Source organism: Pieris napi, chromosome 18 (assembly GCF_905475465.1).
Source record: "Pieris napi chromosome 18, ilPieNapi1.2, whole genome shotgun sequence".
Taxonomy (NCBI): Eukaryota; Metazoa; Arthropoda; class Insecta; order Lepidoptera; family Pieridae; genus Pieris; species Pieris napi.
In genome coordinates this window covers 6,847,151-6,869,594 of record NC_062251.1, presented here as the reverse complement: position 1 = coordinate 6,869,594, position 22,444 = coordinate 6,847,151, and the positions used below count along the sequence as shown (strand labels likewise).

Below are 22,444 nucleotides of genomic sequence, written 5' to 3'. Positions count from 1 at the left end.
TTCAGTATCAGTGATACAGTATTGCGTCAGTCATTTAATTCACACATATCAGTATTCAGTTTAAGGAGCTTCAGTGAAAACGTGTCTGTCTTCAAGTAACGTGATTATGGCTCTGTTCAATACTACGGAGCTAGCAATGATAGCTGTTGCTTTAGACGAAGAAGAAGAGCAGCATCAAGGAAAAAAAAGAAAATGGATGCATAAAGCATGGCAATTAAGAAATACGGAAGGAGAATTCATCACATTATACAAAGAATTAGTTAAAGATGAAAGAAAATATTTTAAAATGTCAAAGAGCTGCTTCAATATTCATCTGCAATAAACAAAATGTAACAAATAATAACGCGGCATCAGTGATCCGACAAAAATATCGTTGTCAACGAATTCGTCCGTGATGGCCGGTGTCGGCACTGACACTGACAAGTGGGGATGCGATCATAGAGAATGTATGAAAGAATATTTCGCACTGTACCGGTACTGTGTCGGAACTGTGGCTTCACTGAAGTCGGCCACTGACGATACGTCCATTTAGTAGACTTCCTTTTTGATGCACTCCAAATGGAAATTTATCGAGATACGGTACCATTCACAATACTTCCATTTGGATGCATGGCGTCACTTCGAACTTTGCAATCGTACGGAAAGGAAATAAATAATACTATGGATAACAATACTTTACTGGTGGCAGCAGTTGTGCGTATTTTATTAAAAAGACAAAAAAACCTAAGAGAAGGTGGATGAAGGATTGGTTGAAACAAAGAAATACTTTTATTTATTTAAAAATAGAAATACTTTTATTTTTTTCTATTACTTCCAACACAAAGTCACGCGCGGACAAAGACATAATAAAAAGAAAATTATAACGCTTGACAAATACACAGCACATGCACCACCATCGACATCAAAACATAAACTGAAACAAAAACCTCAAAAAAATTGACGCCGTTTCGCCCATTCACGGACAATTCGGACTGCTTCCATATGGCGTGGCGCACGTTTCTGCCATTGACGGACGGCCACGGATGTCGTCCATTTGGCCTGGACGCATGGATTTCAATCCTTTTGGACGACGTCCATCCAAATGGAATACTTTTTTACCATTCATGGGACGATTTTGGACGACGACTACTCCATTCGGATTAATGGACATATCGTCAGTGGCCGCTTTGATATGTGTGAATCGACCTTTACCCTTGAAGGGTTTCCGATCGACGGTACTGAAGGAAGCTAGAATATAGAATAACAAGCAAAAGAAAAAAAAATGTATAAAAGTGTAAAATAATCTAAGCTGTGTATAATAATTAGTTTTTTCGTCATGATTGGAAATAAATCGGGCTTTATTATTATTATTATTATTAACGATTCTCGCAAAGAATTCCGACAACGAAATCCGTGCGTGCAAAACAAAGACGCGGCCTACTAAGTAGTGTTTTAATGATAGAAATACGTATGACAATAGCCCTCTTGTCAGGTCAGCACTTAGAAACATGATTTATTATCATGCGTGAATTAAGTAAATTTATCTTAACGTCTTATCACAATAGATAAACGTCTATATAAAAACATTGCAGCCTATCTGCATTATAATCATGAGTTTCAAAGACAAAGTAGTGCTTATAACGGGCGCCAGCTCCGGTATTGGAGCCGCGACGGCTATTGAATTCGCTAAAAATGGAGCTAACGTGGCCATCGTCGGCAGGAACGTGGAAAAACTGAACAACGTTGCCGAAAACTGTTCCAAATATTCCAAACCGTTGGTAATCAAGGCCGACGTTGGCGACGAAGAAGAATGTAAAAAAATGGTTGCATCTGTCATAGAAACATTTGGAAAACTCGATGTGTTGGTCAACAATGCTGGGATAATGCGAAATGCGACTATTTTGGAAAGTAACTTCTTGGAAATGTACGATGAGACCATGAAAGTTAATGTCCGAGCGCATCTTAACGTTACCTCCCTCGCAGCACCATATTTGGTCAAAACTAAAGGTAATATCGTCAATATATCAAGTGTCGCTGGCTCTTTGACACCGACAATCAAAGGTGCGAGTCCGTATTGTGTCTCTAAGGCTGCTTTAAGCCATTTTACACGTTGTGCAGCTGTGGAATTGGCGAGTGAAGGCGTACGAGTCAACACAGTTAGCCCTGGACCAGTTATAACCGACTTTATGGTAAACGCTGGTTTGACAAATATTAAGCTAGAGAATTATGCCAACTCTATGCCACTGAAGCGTGTATCGCAGTCTGTGGAAATCGCTGATATGATACTTTTTTTGGCAAGTGACAAGGCCGTTGGCGTGACAGGATCGGAATTTTGTGTTGACAATGGTTATACGATCAAGAACTAAATTGTCATAATTATTGTACACGAAAATTGTTTGCAATAAAAATACATTTAATATAAACATATTGTATCAGTTTAACACAATCAAAATTTATTATGTGTCGATAACACTAAAATCAAATCTAATGAAGAGATAGCGATTGTTTTTGATAAGTACTTTTCTGACATTCCAATTTCGACTACTAAGTCTCTTCAATCATCTCCCACCCTCGCTGAATCGCTGCTCAAAGATAATGTAAACGAGTGCAAGGTCAGTTTTACATTCCGACCCATTGGTGCCGACGATATAGTTAGGATATTTAGAACAATAGACATTAAGAACACTACCGATGTTTGGGGTATTTCTGTAAAAATAATTAGTAGCATAATTGATGTAATTGCTCCCCATCTAGCTATAATTTACAACAATTGTATTAAAAGTGGCGAGTTTCCCGATCTAATGAAACATAGTAAAGTTATTCCTTTATTTAAAGCAGGTAGTATGTCCGACCCCAGTAACTTTAGACCAATTTCCGTGCTACCTACTTGTAGTAAAATATTTGAAAAAAATACATTAAATCAACTGGTAAGTCATTTTAACGTAAACAAATTATTACATAATAATCAGTTCGGTTTTACCAAGGGTCGCTCGACAGCCGATGCCGGTGTTGAGTTATATAGATATATAGTTAAGGCTTGGGAGGAGTCGCATGACGCTTTAGGTGTTTTCTGCGACTTATCCAAAGCATTTGATTGTGTCCAACACGAGACCTTAAGAGGGTGCAGCCGTGAGAAGGCGAGATTTCGATATTTTAGTGACTTTTGACATGCTACTTTTCACATAATCGAAGCTTATTAAATAAAGAAATGTACAATTATGTAAACATAAAGTCTTATAGAAGTGTACTGCAAAGGAAAATTTTGGTATTTAATAGTACATCTTTGTTTAATTTGTCATTTCTTAAAAGCAAAATTTCAAAAGCGCTCGTCAGAGCTCACTTTGAGATATGAAATTACCATTAAGCTATGTAAATACATTTTTTTAAATATTTTCGTAGGACAGAATATATAGTCTATTGGTGAACCACAGCGGAAAATATTAAAAATTATATATTTTAATAATTACGCACCCATTTTTATAAATGACTTATTATACGATTTTGGAAACAGCTTTTTATGAGAAAAGCCCGATTTTATTCGTTAAAACTATTTTGTATCGATTAACTGAGGATGAATAAATAATAAAAGTAAATTTACATAATTATTATACGACGATAGTTATTACAAACTATTATTGAAAATGGCCTATATAATTACGCGCACGGGCGAATGTGATTTAGTACGCGCCGGGTCATCCCAGAGGGTGGACGTATCGCTCATTTCCCGCGCGTCTAAAAGTTGATTGACCTTACGTACGACCGAGGTTCAAAAGGAGTATAGTGCGTCATTGGATTTGATACTTTAGTAAGTAAAATTTCTAGTTAATGTTTCTTTCGAGTTGTCATATCGCAATTTTGCTAAAAAATAATATTATTACAGGCATGGGTAACAAACGCAAAAAATATAGTTGCAGTAGAAATGCGAAGTCTGCAGCGAACGCCAGGCAATCAAAAAGGTAAATTAATTTCGCGATATTTTTCTGTCATTTACAGGTAATTTGGTATGTAAGTAAAATCTGTTCATCGTTACTGTTTAGTAAACAATTACGGCGTACTGACAACCAAAGACAATATAATATATTAATATCTTGGTTGATGAATAAGAATAATTTATTAGTTTTAAACATAGTATAAAATTGGTGTTACAATATCAACAGAGTTCGCATGTTTAGCTAAAATAATAGCATGTAAATCACAGATATAGATGTACATAGATAACGCAAGTATCACGATTTGTATTGAAACCAAGCGTGCCGACTTTTTAATACCTATTGTGACGTCACAGCCGAAATTTAGTGACGGGAAATCCAAACCGATTCAAAGACACCGATGCCGCCGATGCCACTAGTTACTAGCTTTGCTACCAGCTTACATTATACCGTTAGTCTTTTCTTATGACGCGCGTGGACTGAAGTTAGCGGCGATCGACCTTGACGCTTGGTCGGGGTTCGGACACGCGAAGTACATGCATTTGCGTTTTCTATGTAAATCTATATCTGTGATGTAAATATTCATTACATATACAATAGTATTACATTTAAAAATAAAATAAAAATATGTCAATTAATTTCCAATATTTATAAAAGTAACGTCAAAAAATAAGTATTTAAACAAACAAATGTTTGTTTAAATACTTATTTTAATAATGTTATAATAATAAAACGTTTTCCAGGAGAAAGATTAACGAGGAAAAAAACCAACGTACTCATGAATCTCCTGACAATAACGACTCCTGTGTTGATTCAAAAAATAATAATCGTGACAATGTAAGTATTTACTATCAGCTAGTATAATTAGCTATTCATACTTAAATTTAAATCAGTATATATTTAGCAGTCATCTGGGTAAATTAATCAGTAAATTAGAGGCTTTTACTAAACCCCGGTTTCTAATTAAATCATTGTCTAATAACCAGCCAAGTAATTGAGCGCAATATTAAACCAGATGGCTGAATGTCGTGTAGTCATTTATATTAAATCAGATACCTATTTATGGATTTGTGATGTTTGGGTAAGGTGACCATCGGATCTGGAAAAAATAGATGAGAAAAAACAAAATATACATTTAGAAGAAACGGCAAATATTGAAGAGTTTGAATTGGTATATAACGTTGGTCACTATATCACGTAGTCACGCTATCTGCCATGCGTAATTCAATTATTAATCTTGATTACTGATTTCAGGAAGTGGAGCCACAAAAACATATCATTCCTCCATATCAAATTATAGGAAGAAGGATTGTTGATTTCATGTATTTCTTTGATCAAATCAAAATCGTAGCTAACCATAATCCTGGACTCGGTTGTTCAATAAGTAATGTTGAAATTGTCAAAGAAATACTTAATGGCTTAGAATCGACAATCCACTTCAAATGTACAATGTGTAACAAGAAATTTAATGTCACACTATGCAATAATAATTTTCCAAAAGAGATGACCACAAACCATGCTGCAGTGACTGTTTGTAAATAATAAATCTAGAAATGTAATTTATGATGTATCATTTACCCAATACTAGTTTGATAAAAATTAAAAAGTTTCATGGGGGCACACACACGTGACCGTGTATATCAAAGTATCAATATTATTTTATCCTACTATTCCACGTTCGAGATAGCGCTTACGCACACAGACGCATTTTGTTGTTGTGTAGCTCGTCTCGCGTCGATTTTGACTTGGCTGAATTGGGATAAGCGCTCTTAATCGGGAAACTCCGTCACTATGGCATCAAGAATACCGCACTGAATCTTCTGACTTCCTATTTACACGGAAGAACTCAGAAGGTTGAAGTGAATGGTAAGAGGTCCTCTGGGTCGGCAGTAGATATGGGGGTATCACAGGGCTCAATTCTTGGCCCTTTCCTCTTTCTTGTTTATATAAATGATCTACCTTTCATGGTAGAAAGAAAACATCAGATAGTTTTGTTTGCTGATGACACGTCCTTGATTTTTAAAATCAAACGACAAATAACAAATTTTGACGATGTAAACAATGCTCTATCTTCGATTGTCCATTGGTTTAGTATGAATAACCTTCTACTTAATGCAAAAAAGACAAAATGCATTAAATTTTGTGCAAAAAATGCAAGGGTTATGGATACTAGACCAATTATAAACGATGAGGAATTGAATCTGGATGTGAAACTGTATTTCTCGGAATCACCATGGATTCAAAACTTCAGTGGTCCCCTCATATTAACGGATTGGCGAAGAGACTTAGTGCTGCAGCCTACGCGGTTAAAAACATTCACTCACTAACTGATGTCGATAATAATAAGCCATAAGTCATTAAGTTACTTTCATAGCTTAATGACTTATGGCTTATTATTATGGGGTCATGCTGCTGATGTCGAAACTATTTTCATCCTGCAGAAGAGGGCTATTCGTGCAATCTATAATTTAAAATGTAGGGAATCTCTTAGAGATAATTTCAAGGAAATTAATATACTTACCTTTCCCTCGCAATATATTTATGAAAATATTATGTATGTATACAAAAATAGTGATAAGTTTACTAGAATAGAACATACGCACAATGTTAATACACGGAACAAACGCAGGCTGCAATTTCCCCGTACTAGAATATCTAAAGTTAGTAATTCTTTTTTGGTGAAAGGGATACTCTTCTTTAATAAAATCCCAGAGGCTCTTTTATCTCTGCCTTTCAATAAATTTAAGAAATGTATTAAAGAAAAGCTGTGTAAAAAGGCTTACTATAAAGTCAACGATAATCTAGTTGATAAAAGGGCCGGGGACTAGTGCTAGACAGGCTACCTCTAATTAATTTGCGATATTTGTTTTAAAATAAGTGTTGTTTGATGATTTGCTATTTTAAAAGAGTACCGAGAGTTTTTTACGCCGGATTTTTCTCTCGGCCCTACACCGATACGTGGAATAAGTGATACATGTATCTTATGTTCCATAATAAACATATTTTATTTTATTTTTATTTTATTCTAGAATATTTTTATTACCACAGTCAAACATTTCTATACGCTTCTATTAGCTATACATTTGTACAAAACAAAAATCAATAACGTATATAACATTACTATTTTACATTCAAAAATCATTTATTCATATAAGTAATAAATGAACGTTAAAAAATAAGTATATATGAAATGCTTCTAATTTTACATTTACTGCCATTTCTCAAATCAAGGGCGTAGAACGGAAGAGAGTAACTGGCAATAAACTCTCCGCCACACTTTTTAATCGCCAAGTTTTTAGTTTAACACAATGTTTGAAAGGAGCTGCAGCCATTACACCATGTTCCGCATGACATCTTTAATAAATTAGTCCTCTATCAGCAGGAGGCATGGTGAAATAGGATCACGCACTTACATTCTCGTGGGAACAACACGCAAATACATAGTCGAAATAACTAACACCATCGCATATTCGTGTATGCGGTGGTGTTAGTTATAAGTACAAGTTATTATAGTAAGTTATAAGTTACAAGTACGACCAGTCTCCACTAGTAGCACCCGTTCACGAGTATGACGCATGGCCAGCCATCAGCCCCCCCGCTATATTTTAGGGAGAGAGACAACCCGACGCATGGACGCCGCCACAAGCAATGACATAAGAAAATAATAATAATACTAATTATACTGAATTAAATTAATACCACATGGATCACGGTTTGTTCCCACTTTACATTAAAACAGTCGTGGATGTTGACGATCGCCCCCGAGTCTGGAAATGCAGCCGAGAGATTCAGTCGCGTGGTAACGCGTAAAGAGGTATCTTTATATTGGAGCAATTCATATCCAAGCACTAGGATCGTTTAAATATTCATTTGTATTATAATAGGCCTTTACGATTTAAATTTTTTTATTGACAACATTTGTATCTCACTAGGGGTTTTGTTGAAAAGAATTACTCGTTTATGCAGCCTTGTGGTTGGTGCGATAATTTTTTCTTTATTACGAGTACTATAATTTTGGAAGCTACTATTCTTTTTAAAGATATCTATATTTTTCCGCACTTACAAAATATTCTCATAAATGTATTAACTATCAACAGAAGTGCCACTTAGATTTAAGAATAATATCAAAAATGTAATCAAAGAATAAAATAATATCAAATTAAGAATAAGTAAAGTTTTTTGTTAGTCTAGCGTCGCAACCCCACTACCTTTAATTTAAGTTAGTTTTAAGCTCATGTTTTAAACGATTAAAACCAGTTTACACACCGCTTCAAAAAAGAGTTTCATTTATTTCAACATCCCGCTAACAACCGCCACTAAACTTCACTCTAGCAAGGAAAAAATTAAACTAAATAGAAGCATCATTAAGTAAAATATATCAATATTTTCATTAATTTAGTAATTAAGTTGTAATTCCGAGATAGTTTGGTTTTATGTGAATTGACTAAAAAAATACTTCGGGAGGTCTAAAATATTTTTTGCCAGCAAAACCTAATTTTAAATCATGGCTAATAACTAGTGTACAAATGAGTTAACAATACCTCTCTTGACAAAGGTCATACAGCACTTATAAACATGACTTGCGTAAGTTTACAAGTGCTTATTATCTTAACAACTTGTAATAATAGATGGTCGTCTATATAAATGCAGTAATGAACATCTACTTTGTAACAATGAGTTTCAAAGGCAAAGTAGTGCTTATAACGGGCGCTAGCTCCGGTATTGGTGCCGCGACGGCTATTGAATTCGCTAAAAATGGAGCTAACGTGGCCATCGTCGGAAGGAACGTGGAAAAACTGAACAAAGTCGCCGAAAACTGTTCCAAATATTCCAAACCGTTGGTAATCAAGGCCGACGTAGGCGACGAAGAAGAATGTAAAAAAATGGTTGCATCTGTCATAGAAACATTTGGAAAACTCGATGTGTTGGTCAACAATGCTGGGATAATGCGAAATGCAACTATTTTGGAAAGTAACTTCTTGGAAATGTATGATGAGACCATGAAAGTTAATGTACGAGCGCATCTTAACGTTACCTCCCTCGCAGCACCATATTTGGTCAAAACTAAAGGTAATATCGTCAATATATCAAGTGTCGCTGGCTCTTTGACACCGACAATCAAAGGTGCGAGTCCGTATTGTGTCTCAAAGGCTGCTTTAAACCATTTTACACGCTGTGCGGCTGTGGAATTGGCGAGTGAAGGCGTACGAGTCAACACAGTGAGCCCTGGACCAGTTATAACCGACTTTATGGATAACGCTGGTTTGACAAATATTAAGCTAGAGAATTATGCCGACTCTATGCCACTGAAGCGTGTATCGCAGTCTGTGGAAATCGCTGATATGATACTTTTTTTGGCAAGTGACAAGGCCGTTGGCGTGACAGGATCGGAATTTTGTGTTGACAATGGTTATACGATCAAGAACTAAATTTTCATAATTATTGTACACGAAAATTGTTTGCAATAAAAATACATTTAATATAAACATATTGTATCAGTTTAACACAACCAAAATTTATTCTAGAATATTTTTATTACCACAGTCAAACAGCCACAATAAAAGCGTATAGAAATACGCTTCTATTAGCTATACATTTGTACAAAACAAAAATCAATAACGTATATAACATTACTATTTTACATTCAAAAATCATTTATTCATATAAGTAATAAATGAACGTTAAAAAATAAATATATATGAAATGCTTCTAATTTTACATTTACTGCCATTTCTCAAATCAAGGGCGTAGAACGGAAGAGAGAAACTTGCAATAAACTCTCTGCCACACTTTTTAATCACCAAGTTTTTTGTTTTACACAATGTTTGTAAGGAGCTGCAACCAGTACACCATGTTCCGCATGACATCTTTAATAAATTAGTCCTCTATCAGCAGGAGGCATGGTGAAATAGGATCACGCACTTACATTCTCGTGGGAACAACACGCAAACACATAGTCGAAATAACTAACACCATCGCATATTCGTGTATGCGGTGGTGTTAGTTATAAGTACAAGTTATTATAGTAAGTTATAAGTTACAAGTACGACCAGTCTCCACTAGTAGCACCCGTTCACGAGTATCACGCATGGCCAGCCATCAGCCCCCCCGCCATATTTTAGGTAGAGAGACAACCCGACGCATGGACGCCGCCACAAGCAATGACATTTAGGCTAAGTTCAGATGACCGCGCGGTGCCGCGCGGAACTACGAACCGCGCGGTACAAGATCAATATAAACGGTAATTATTGTCTACATTACCGCGCGGTACCGCGCGGCGCGCTCCGACCCGCGCGCAAGATCTTGAACCGCGGGCTTCCGCGCGGCCGCGCGCGGCACAAGTTTTGCAAACCTATATCGACCTGTTCAGTTGATCCGCGCGGCTTGAGACGGAAAGACACATAGATCGATGCAAAATTAGTACCGAAGATATGGTATTAAGTATTTGGTGATATGCAATATCTTATAGCATCTTCACTGGATTTTATATCATTTTCAATAGAATCGTATAAAAAATCAAAGGATGCAACTGACATCCGGAAATAGTTAAAAAATTATCCAGTATCGTCTTCGTCTTCTTCTGCGACGTCTCAGTCTTCTGTATAAAATCCATAAGCAAATTGCCTCCTCCACGTCCATTGTCAATCAACGTTGAAGCCACACTGCCGCGCGTACATATACCGTCATGTGAATGCTCCAACCGCGCGGCGACGCGCGGCTACGCGCGGTCATCTGAACTTAGCCTTAAGCGAGCTTGACGATCCTTGAAATGTTAACTTGGCTACATAAGAAAATAATAATAATACTAATTATACTGAAATAATTTGATACCACATGGATCACGGTTTGTTCCCACTTTACATTAAAACAGTCTTGGATGTTGACGATCGCCCCTGAGTCAGGAAATGCAGCCGAGTGATTCAGTCGCGTGGTAACGCGTAAAGAGGTATCTTTATATTGGAGCAATTCATATCCAAGCACTAGGATCGTTTAAATATTCATTTGTATTATAATAGGCCTTAGCAAGCAGTTTTACTTTAACGTACGATATAAATTTATTTATTGACAACATTTGTATCTCACTAGGGATTTTGTTGGAAAACGTAAACAATTGAAAATAATTACTCGTTTTATGCAGCCTTGTGGTTGGTGCGCTAATTTTTTCTTTATTACGAGAACTATAATTTTGGAAGCTACTATTATTTTTAAAGATCTCCATATTTTTCCGCACATACAAAATATTCTCATAAATGTATTGACTAACAACAGAAGTGTCACTTAGATTTAAGAATAATATCAAGAATGAAATCAAAGAATAAAATAATATCAAATTAAGAATAAGTAAAGTTTTTTGTTAGTCTAGCGTCGCAACCCCACTACCTCTAATTTAATGTTAATTATAAGCTCATGTTTTAAACGGCTAAAACCAGTTTGCACCCCGCTTCAAACAAAGAGTTTCACTTATTTCAACATCCCACCAACAACCGCCACTAAACTTCACTCTAGCAAGGAAAAAATTAAACGCAAGTAAATAGCAAAAAAAAATCAAACTAAATAGAAACTTAAGCATCATTAAGTAAAATATATTAATATTTTCATTAATTTAGTAATTAAGTTGTAATTCCGAGATAGTTTGGTTTCATGTAAATTGACTGAAAAAATACTTCGGGAGGTCTAAAATATTTTTTGCCAGCAAAACCTAATTTTAAATCATGGCTAATAACTAGTGTACAAATGAGTTAACAATACCTCTCTTGACAAAGGTCATACAGCACTTATAAACATGACTTGCGTAAGTTTACAAGTGCTTATTATCTCAACAACTCATAATAATAGATTGTCGTCTATATAAATGCAGTAATGAACATCTACTTTGTAACAATGAGTTTCAAAGGCAAAGTAGTGCTTATAACGGGCGCTAGCTCCGGTATTGGAGCCGCGACGGCTGTTGAATTCGCTAAAAATGGAGCCAGCGTGGCCATTGTCGGCAGGAACGTGGAAAAACTGAACAAAGTCGCCGAAAACTGTTCCAAATATTCCAAACCGTTGGTAATCAAGGCCGACGTAGGCGACGACGAAGAGTGTAAAAAAATGGTTGCATCTGTCATAAAAACATTTGGAAAACTAGATGTGTTGGTCAACAATGCTGGGATGATGCGAAATGCAACTATTTTGGAAGGTAACTTCTTGGAAATGTATGATGAGACCATGAAAGTTAATGTCCGAGCGCATCTTAACGTGACCTCCCTGGCAGCACCATATCTGGTCAAAACTAAAGGAAATATCGTCAATATATCAAGTGTCGCTGGCTCTTTGGCACCGAGAATCAAAGGTGCGACGCCGTACTGTGTCTCAAAGGCTGCTTTAAACCATTTTACACGCTGTGCGGCTTTGGAATTGGCGGGTGAAGGCGTACGAGTCAACACAGTGAGCCCTGGACCAGTTATAACCGACTTTATGGATAACGCTGGTATAACAGATATTAAAATAGAGAATTTTGCCGACTCTATGCCACTGAAGCGTGTATCGCAGTCTGTGGAAATCGCTGATATGATACTTTTTTTGGCAAGTGACAAGGCTGTTGGCGTGACAGGCTCGGAATTTATTATTGACAATGGCTATATGATCAAGAACTAATTTGTAATAATTATTGTTCACGAAAATTGTATGCAATAAAAATATATTATATAGATACATATTGTATCAGTTTAACACAAAAATAATTTATTCTAGAATATTTTTATTACCAAAGTCAAATATTTCTATACGCTTCTATTACCTATATATTTGTACAAAAAAAATCAATAACGTATATAACAATACAACTTCATATACGTATATCTTCTTAATATATATAAATCTCGTGTCACAATGTTTGTCCTCAATGGACTCCTAAACTACCGAACTCAATCAAATTTGCACACCATGTGCAGTTCGATCCAACTTGAGAGATAGGATAGTTTAAATCTCAAATTATAGTCGCAATTTTAATTTATTGCTAATTATTTGTCTGTTATTATTTGACAGTCACAAATCACAATTCTAACAGATGGCGCCGCGCTGTGTTGAAAGTACCAACGTTTCACATAAGATACTATTTAACATCTGTAACAAAAACCTTAGCCACAGCAACGCTTGGCCGAGTCTACTAGTATTAAGTATATAAGTTAATAAGTTTGGTATGGGATGCCTCCCAGGCAAGCATAAAACCTGGCGAGGCCGCAGAGTCTTACCTCCAACTTTGATGTTGTTCCCTTTAAGACAGTGTTTCCCAAAGTGGGGCCCACGCCCCACAGGGGGGCAATTCGAAAATTTACTCGACGTTTTTCATTAAGTACTAGCAAACTCGGCGAACTCCGTTTCGCCACCAGATGGCTTCGTTTTATGTAACATTTCGTTTGGTGATCCCGCTTTTCTGTTGAAATTTTTCCTGAATTTTCTTTGCTATAATCCTCACGGAGCCCGAGACCTTTCCAACGAATGCAAAACCGTGGAAATCGGTTCCTGCGTTCTGGAGTTATAGTGTCAGGAAGGAAAACCCGACATATTTTTATATTAAGTATATGTTTTGAAAATTTACTTACTGTGCTTCTCTTCCTAAAACCTATCATTTAGGTTTCTTATGGAACAAAATTATGCATGTTACATAGTCATAAAAATTATAGAAAGGCAAAGGTGGGGCGTGGCACTAAAAGGGTTGGGCAGGACACTTGGATTCAAGTGCACAGGCGTTAATTATAAACTTAAGTTGCGCTTGGTAGTTAGTACCGGTGACCCCAGAACTGGTGGGTACCTGGTAAAATGGTTGCATCTGTCATAAAAACATTTGGAAAACTACATCGAGAAAACCCTGCGGTTTTAAAAGTTAATTAAAAAAATACTATTAAAGTTCAATCTAATCATTAAAACCAATATTTAAGATTACATGTTTACATACAAATACACGATAATGCAATGTAATTACAACATCCGTTAAGTGTAATTATATACTAGCTGCCTCCGCGAACTTCGTTTCGCCTTAATATGTTGTTACTTAGCCTACCTTTTTTTAGCTACGTACAAACGTATGGAATATTTTGCTATTCCGGAATAAAAACCTAAGTAAGTAATTAAAACTAAATTTTCCAATTTTTCTCTCCATAAACACTTGTTCAGAGTTCAAGGAAATAAATAATAAATACTCGTATCGGTCCAGCCATCTTCGAGTTCTGCGAGCAATATATTTTACAATTTCCTGCAACTTGCAATGTCGATCACAAAAAAATAGTTTTTCTTCTACGCAATCCCAATGTTGCGACATCAACGCTATAAATATTGAAAGAATTACGTCGAACTTGCATGAGAAAACGATGGGATTAGATCAGTGTCGCAATTGAACTTACCAATGACCTTGATGTCACACGCTATTTACAATGGTTTAATTAACTGCCGTCTGGGCAGTTGCCACATATATACTATTTCATAGTCCTTCATTGTACAAAATGAGAAAAATCTAAATATTTTAAATTCATCAGTCAAATCTATACTTAATATTATAAAGAGGAAAGGTTTGGTTTTTTGTTTGTTTGAAATGAATAGGCTCCGAAACTACTGGACCGATTTCAAAAATTCTTTCACCGTTGGCAAGCTTCACTATTCCCGAGTGACATAGGCTATGTTTCATTTTCAAAAAAAATAGGGATGCTTACTAAAACTTGAATAATCTAACCCAAGGTGTAAAAAATAAACAAAAAACTTCCTTCAATCGTGTTCGAAAACTATTAATTATAAATTTTTCAGGACGCACAACTATCTATAAAAAATGTCGCGACAGCATGTCTCTATCTTTTATAGTTACGTCACAATAAGCGTCCTTTTATTAAAATACGACCGCTAGAAAAGGCTCTTTATTCGTACCTAGGTATTGATCCTTATCAAAATAAATACCAACGTTTCACATAAGCTACAATTTAATGGCAGACCACCAAAAAAGCATGGTGGATTGGTTTTCTCCTGCCTTTTCATTTGAATAGTTTACTACTATGTAATATAACAAAAATCTTAGCCACAGCAACGCTTGGCCGAGTCTACTAGTATATATTATTTAAGTATATATCTCAGCTATATTATATTACCATAATTACCATCAGAAATAACATAACTTTATTACACAGAACCTTGATTTGGATATGTTATCTGAGTTTAGGGCTGTCAATTGTCACTTTAATTACCATTAACGGTCAGCTGTCTAGTAGACAGTAGAAACTTGAAACTTCATTTTCACGTGGTGTCTTGGGAATGTGGTTATTATTTATCCCATAAACATAATTTTAATACTAGTTTATTAAAGCTAATGGTGTATTAGCCATGTTATTACTCGAGGATAAAGAAATTGATCTATTCGTCGCTAGCCGCATCGGTTCATTTAAACGTATGTATTAAACAAAATATTAAGCAATATGCGGCTGATATCACACAATTGTTTATGTATAATACTTGGTACCTGAAAGTGTTACAAATCTTCCTTAAATATTTAATTATAAGTGATATTAACCCTGAAAAGGTTGTTTTACAATAATATCTCACCTTGGCTAGTCAACATATTATAATATGATATACTCTACTAATTCTTTATATATATGAGAGTTACTGGATTAAATAAAAATAAAATAACTATTCTTCAACTCTGCGTCTTAAACATTTTTAACTCAGTGACCTTACCAGGGAGTAGACCTCCCTGGAACATCTCCAGAATTTCTAATAGCAACAACTTCACATCTTCTTGAGATGGTTTTTAAAACAGATCTTTCTGAATTCGAAAATTGTTATATACAAAACTATTCAAACAATATCTTTTTCTTGCAGATGTCAAATACCATACAGATGTAGGAAAAAATACAAAAAAATGCATTGAAAATTTGGTAGATATAAAATCATTACAAAAAGATGATTCAATATTGTGTATGGAATGGGGGAACACGGAACAAACCGAGATATTATTAGCAAGAAAAAATAGAAAGGTATGTTCTAATTTAGTTTTTAGTATACTTCAAAATTACTAGTTACTAGTTAATACATTATCATTATAGGAAAATTTTATATGAGAAAATAAAACTTTGTATAAATTCCTGAAACTTTCTAGAGATATTACTTTATCTGGGTCAATTACTAAGATTATTCTTTGAAGGTAACCTCTTCACTCAAAATGATTATTGTTTTTCTTATGACACTGACCGTCACAGTGTTTATCCTAAAGGCTTCACAGGTCCACCTAGGCCTTTGTCCAGTTTTTCATAGTTCTCACTGTTTACAGAATGGAAAATTTTATTTATTCTTAGTATTTTAATACCATACTGGGGCATTGACCAGCCAAGTTTCTGTTTCATTGTCAGTGTTCTGTACCTGATTCACCACACAACTTCCGAGCACATCTTGACTTTATCCTCACAATAATTTCCTTTACCATTCAAGCTTTTATCTATTGGTCAGATATAAAGAAACTTAAGTGAAGACCTGTAGTTCAATTGTAGTCTTTGAAAAATGAAATATATGATGTTTTTACCTTTCAGATAGAAATCTATGACACAGAAATAGGCTTTAGAAAATCATATTCAGTGAACTTTGGAGAGGGTAACATTATTGGTGTTGCCAGATGTAGTAAAGGAATATTAGCTGGTGTTGCCAGTGGTGTGATTCAGATTTGGGGTGATAAAGATTTTGAGATAGAAAATCCAATTGTTATTCACACTGGAGGAAAATTAGATAGAGTTAAAGTGTGGAAACACGGTGATATATTTGCAACTGGTAAGTTTGTAATAACTCTTTTAACATTAACTCTGACTCTTCTAGCATTTTAATTGGGCATAGTTCAATATAAATTAATTTGCTATTTATAAACAAAATTAATATGATTCAGTTATTTATCAATTATGGCCATGGCAATCAAATACTTTGACCACTGCCTGGAGATGCCTTTTTTAAAGTATTCTATGATTGGTATGAAGTTGACCAATCACAACTCAAACAATACAATCAGTAAAATATTATATATGTAACTAGCTGACCTGGGAAACGTTGTGTTGCCATGTATATCATTTATAATAAAAATAGGGGTTGATAATAGAGGGGTGAAAATTAGAGGTTGTATGTATTTTTTATGCTGTATCATAAAAAAAATAATAATTTAGGGGTGGACTAAATTATTAAGTCTTAATTATTAAGACTACCCTTAACATTTAGGGGGATGAAAAATAGATGTTGTCCAATTCTCAGACACCCAATATGCACACAAAATTTCATGAGAATCGGTCAAGCCGTTTTGGCGGAGTTTAACTACAAACACCGCGACACGAGAATTTCATATATTATATATAAAATTCTAAAGGAAAAAGTCATGTTCTTACATGATTTTTGTTTTGTTGAAAAACATTTATGAATTTCAAATTATTGAATATACATTTAATATTACAGGAGGCGAGGAAAATGACCTAAAAGTATGGAAAATAGATGAGGAAAAGCCTATCTTTATAGCTAAAAACCTACCTCATGATTGGTTGCAATTGCGGAGGCCAATATGGGTCACGGATCTTACATTTCTTGAAGAGAATTTATTGGCCGTTTGCTCAAGACATGGGTATATAAGGTAAAATGCATATACGTCAAAGTAGCTAGCTTACACAAGCCAATCGGTCTTGTACACTTTGATTTTGTTTTTATGGGAATAATTTATAGAAGAATTGTTACCATTAATTTTTGTATAGGATAGCGTTTGGGTGTATTTGGAGGTAAACAAAACACTTTTTTTTATATGGAACATAAGTTGTTTACAATTTTATCTATCCACTGAAGCATAGACTTTCATTAAATTACAACAAAAAAAAATCAGTGGCGCTACAACCTCTTTAGGTATTGATTGGATTTGGCAAGTAGGTGATCAGCCTCCAGTGCCTGACACACGCCATCGACGTTTTGGGTCTAAGACATGTCGGTTTCCTCACAATGTTTTCCTTCACCGTTCGAGCAAATGTTAAATGCGCACATAGAAAGTCCATTGGTGCACAGCTGGGGATCGAACCTACGACCTCAAGTATGGGAGTCGCACGCTAAAGCCACTAGGCCAACACTGCTCTTATTAAATTAAATTACTATATTATACTTAATATGAAAATTAACTACAAAGTTTAAAAATATCGCATAATTGGTAGATGTGTAGTGTGTACACATATTTACGACTATTTGTTAGGTACCAAGTGTTGTAAGTATAGGTCGGTTATCGAAAGCTGGCGCGTTCACAGTACTCACACTAATGCAATTTCACTATACAGTGTGTTTAAAAATATGACTTTTTTGCCAAGCTATATATTTTAGTATACTCTGGTTTTAGTAAGGTTGGGTGGGTTGTAAATAAATAAAAATGTGTCAAATACATATAAATATTATTTGCATACGAGGGTGGATCCAAAAGTTCTAAACCCGACCAAGAACGTAAAAGAGTAGTTTGTGTAAATAATTTTTCATTTTTCGACACAAGCTCCATCTAGCTCAACACACTTCACTTTTACTTCACTAACTATTATTTCAATACTCCTCTTAGAAAAACCAGTCGCATCTGATGGAAAATTAAATATAACATTTTTTCATTAAACTGTTTTTATTAAGATGCTTAAAATAATTAAAAACATTGTGCACCATTTCACGAGATTGCCCTGGTAATGTTTGAAAAAAGATCAACATGACGTACAGTAAAGGCCAACATAAACAGTAGCAAAAGAAAAACAATAACTTTCTCTTTTCTACTTATAAGCTTGACCGAGCACGAGAGAGACGGACAGTCTTTTCATGATATATGTGATTGTATTTCAGTTGGACATCTCGCGCTTATTCACAGACACTACACAAGCACAAAGTGTAAATGTGTTGAAGCCGCCAGCTTTAGATAACATACCTATACCTGTCAATGAGGCCCGTGTATCGATATATTTTTTTTTGTGTACTCTACTAATATAATAGCACCCCCAATTAGCAATTTTTTTTAAATATTTCAGATTATATGACACACGAATTCAACGGAGACCAATCACACACATTGAGACCCCGGGAATGGCTGCCACTTGCATTGCTAATGGGTTTGATGAACGGTGAGTAATCCTTTTTATAGACTAGATTAATTATTGGGTTCGGGACCCAATAATTAATCCACAATCTCAGATTGAAAACAATCTCAGACCGTGACAGTTGATCGATCTCCTATCTGCATCCCAATAACCAAACCCTACGAAGACAATCCATTTTTGGCGACGGATAAAATGCTCTTTGTCGTTCCAGCAACAAAAAACAGCTTTTTTAGTTATTTATAAAACTGGTGTAAGTTAAAATCTGTTAAAATAATTAACTGTTGTAATCGAGCTTTCGTCAACTGTCATTTTCATACAAAGGTCTATCGACAGACAGCGACACGACCTCCAATGGATAGCTTGTATCGACAAATGGCTATTACAACCCGTCGATTGATTATTGGCTCACTTGTGACTACATTTGGATTAAGATTATCTCAGATGGTGGATTATGGATTGAGATAGGTTATTGGGTTCGGGCGTTAGCCGACCTGAGAACTTCCACATGCGTAACATTAGCGTTAATAAAAAGTCAGCAATTTTTTTTTTTCAATTTTTATATTAATTACAGACAAGTTTTCGTTGGATTCGGTAGAGGGCACCTTCATCAAGTGGATTTCACAAAATCACGACTGGACAAAGGGTACAAAGGTGCAGCCGGGGCTATAACTAGTATTGCACTGTGCGAGCGGGAGAGACTGATTGTCAGTTCCAGTTTGGATAGGCATTTGCGTGTGCACGAAAGAGATAGCAAGAATTGTGTGTATAAGGTAATTTTTTTAAACTATATTTAGAGGTCCTAGTTTCGATCCTCGGTAGAAAATAGTTGTTTTTAAATGTTACACTTCTGCGTCTATTATTAAAAGGAATCCTTTTTCGCCGGTAATTGAATCCCGAACCTCAGCTTCTTCGTCATATGCAATCAATAAGGGAGCGTTCAAGTATAACGTCCCGCAATTTTTGGAGATTATTGACACCCTCTCCCCCCCCATGTAACGCACCGTAACGTTTTTCTGTACTGAACTACCCAAGTCTATAAGACTCTTTATACCTAAAAGTTACCATTATGTGGTGTAAAGTACTGGAAACTCGAAAAAAATATTAACAATAACGCGTAATTCAATCCCCGCCCCGCATCGTAACGTTTTAAAAAAAGACCCCCCCCCCTCCAAAATTCGTTACGTAATACTTGAACGCTCCCTAATCTATCTCATACCAAACCGTGTTTATGTATATTTTTCATATATAACTGATATATATATTATTATATGACAATAAAGTTTATTTTTTCAGCAATACCTAACATCGAAGCTAGTACAAGTGCTGGTACAGTCGCAAAGAAATACAGCCCTTAAAGTTGTTGTTAAAGATGAATCTGACGTGGAACCAATACAGACCGTAAAATTGGACCAAACAGACGAATTAGATGACATCTTCGAAAATATGGAGACTATAAGGTAACGGGCAAATTCTCGTTCTTTGATTAATATGTGTGTGATATTTTTGTATAAAATCTCCCAGTAATATCATAGAGCTTTTGAAGTTATACTTCTTTAGGCGCGTTATGAAAAATTGATGAGAGTGAAATTGTACGATGCGCGCGCACCGTGACACAAAATTAATAGAATGAAGTTGCCCACGGAAGATGCTACGGCATTGGACATAATTTAAAAAAAACATTCGAATAATAGAATTTATGTTACACTTAATGTAAGAGAATAATAATAAATATTTATTTATTTAATTTTTCAAATGTAAACTGACCTTTATTGACTATAATGACTCCTTTACCAGTATTTGATTAATTAATTGTAATTAATTATTTGCATGCAATTAAAAACTATTTTTAATAATGCCAAAGAAGTATAACTTCTTACGCGCGTACATAAGTACACGCACCCTTTTTTTTATGGCTCTGGCACGATTTGTGCATTAGCCAGCGTCAAGTATAGGATTTTTTATAATTCGTGCTTGTCTTTAGAAATTCGACCGTGCGAACCTCCATGTACGGTTTAAGCACTCGCCCGGTACCGCACAACCCTCCCAAAGGCCGAGAACAAATTTAAATTAAATTAAAACTTGCCCTCGAACCGGGAATCGAACCCGGAACCCCTCACCTAGCTGCCACTTAATAAGACCGCTAGGCTATGAGGTATCATAGAGCTTTTTGTTTTAAAACTATCCAGTTCTCGTAATGTAAAACAGATGGCGCTATTTCGAAAATCCGTTTATTAGAAAAATGTCGACTATGTAGTTTATGTAAGTTGAAACAGATGGCGTTCAAAAATCAATTCTAATTATTATTTTGGGGTGTCTCGGCGACGATTTTAAACTAAATATTTATAAAAAAATACAAATTGTATTTGTAATATTATAATTGCAGTAAATTATAATGTACTACAAGACCGACCAAGCGTTGCTGTGGCTAAGGTTTTTGTTATATTACATAGTAGTAAACTATTCAAGGGAAACCAGTCATGGGGACCATGTTTTTTTGGTGGTAATGCCATTAAATTGTAGCTTATGTGAAACGTTGGTACTTTCAACACAGCGCCATCTGTTCGAATTGTGACTATCAAATAATAAACAAATATTTTGCAATAAAATAATATTGCGGGTATAAATTGAGATGTAATCTTTTAAGTTAGATCAAACCGCACACGGTGTGAAAATTTGGTTGAAATCGGTTCTGTAGTTTAGGAGTCCATAGCGGACAAACAACGTGACACGTAATTTATATATATTAAGATTAGTGCGGATTTTATTACACCGTCAAGATGTCTTCAGAAATAATAAATAATAATATGTGATGCGCACCAATTTTGTATATATATTAAATATTTATACAGTATAGGGTTAAGGAAGTATTCTTGACTTTAATTTACAGTGAAACAAGAAAGAAGCCCAGTTCTGAACCACAAGAAATTGAAGCGAAGAAATTGCGGCCGTCACTAGAGGGCAGCACGGTCGATACAAGCGAAGATCCGATTCTTAAATTACTTAAAAGTACCGAAAAGACCAGGAAAAAACGGGAGAAGATCAAGCGAGAAAAGAAACAAAAGAGTCTCTTTTATAATGCTTAAAATAAAACTTGTTATAGATGACTTTGTTTCATTTCAAATACACAAATACTCTTTATGACGCCATTCGTTGTAATGAAAAATTCTGTAAAAATGACGTAAATTAGTTTGGTTTAACACAAATCCCATACATTAATTCACTCTTTATAACGGAAAACCCTATTACACTATTCTCTATAACGAAGAAATATTTCATATTTAGACATTAATAACATACTTAGGTGTAATTGTTTTTATAATCAGATTACAAAACTAACCTATTGAGGTGCCGAAATTTCTAAGAAAGACACCTGAGGTCGTAAACAGCTACGTATAACGAAAACGCTATATCGAAGAAAAATTCTCGGTCCCTTGAAATTCGTTA

At 35.2% G+C, this 22,444-nt stretch overlaps 4 protein-coding genes and 1 long non-coding RNA gene across 6 annotated transcripts; all 5 read left to right on the top strand.

Annotated features, from left to right (window-relative positions):
- The first annotated feature begins 1,572 nt into the window (after positions 1-1,572).
- Positions 1,573-2,402, top strand: LOC125058643 (3-oxoacyl-[acyl-carrier-protein] reductase FabG-like). Its single transcript, XM_047662764.1, has one exon. It carries the CDS (start codon positions 1,590-1,592, stop codon positions 2,343-2,345), a length of 756 nt encoding a protein of 251 aa, XP_047518720.1. The 5' UTR covers positions 1,573-1,589; the 3' UTR covers positions 2,346-2,402.
- A 689-nt stretch (positions 2,403-3,091) lies between these two features.
- Positions 3,092-5,684, top strand: LOC125058646. Of its 2 annotated transcripts, XR_007118461.1 has the most exons (4): positions 3,092-3,784; positions 3,860-3,935; positions 4,652-5,079; positions 5,163-5,684. It is a non-coding gene; the product is annotated as an uncharacterized LOC125058646 (long non-coding RNA). The 2 variants fall into 2 exon arrangements; XR_007118460.1 differs by having other exon boundaries at positions 4,652-5,164.
- Positions 5,685-8,561: 2,877 nt separating this feature from the next.
- On the top strand, positions 8,562-9,358 carry LOC125058638 (3-oxoacyl-[acyl-carrier-protein] reductase FabG-like). The gene has a single exon (XM_047662758.1). It carries the CDS (start codon positions 8,582-8,584, stop codon positions 9,335-9,337), a length of 756 nt encoding a protein of 251 aa, XP_047518714.1. The 5' UTR covers positions 8,562-8,581; the 3' UTR covers positions 9,338-9,358.
- Positions 9,359-11,771: 2,413 nt separating this feature from the next.
- LOC125058639 (3-oxoacyl-[acyl-carrier-protein] reductase FabG-like) lies at positions 11,772-12,602 on the top strand. The gene has a single exon (XM_047662759.1). It carries the CDS (start codon positions 11,790-11,792, stop codon positions 12,543-12,545), a length of 756 nt encoding a protein of 251 aa, XP_047518715.1. The 5' UTR covers positions 11,772-11,789; the 3' UTR covers positions 12,546-12,602.
- A 2,545-nt stretch (positions 12,603-15,147) lies between these two features.
- Positions 15,148-22,104, top strand: LOC125058635 (WD repeat-containing protein 74). The gene is made up of 8 exons (XM_047662754.1): positions 15,148-15,318; positions 15,753-15,907; positions 16,457-16,691; positions 17,358-17,529; positions 18,932-19,024; positions 19,572-19,770; positions 20,294-20,457; positions 21,888-22,104. Exons 1-8 carry the CDS (start codon positions 15,255-15,257, stop codon positions 22,081-22,083), a joined length of 1,278 nt encoding a protein of 425 aa, XP_047518710.1. The 5' UTR covers positions 15,148-15,254; the 3' UTR covers positions 22,084-22,104.
- The last annotated feature ends 340 nt before the right edge of the window (positions 22,105-22,444 follow it).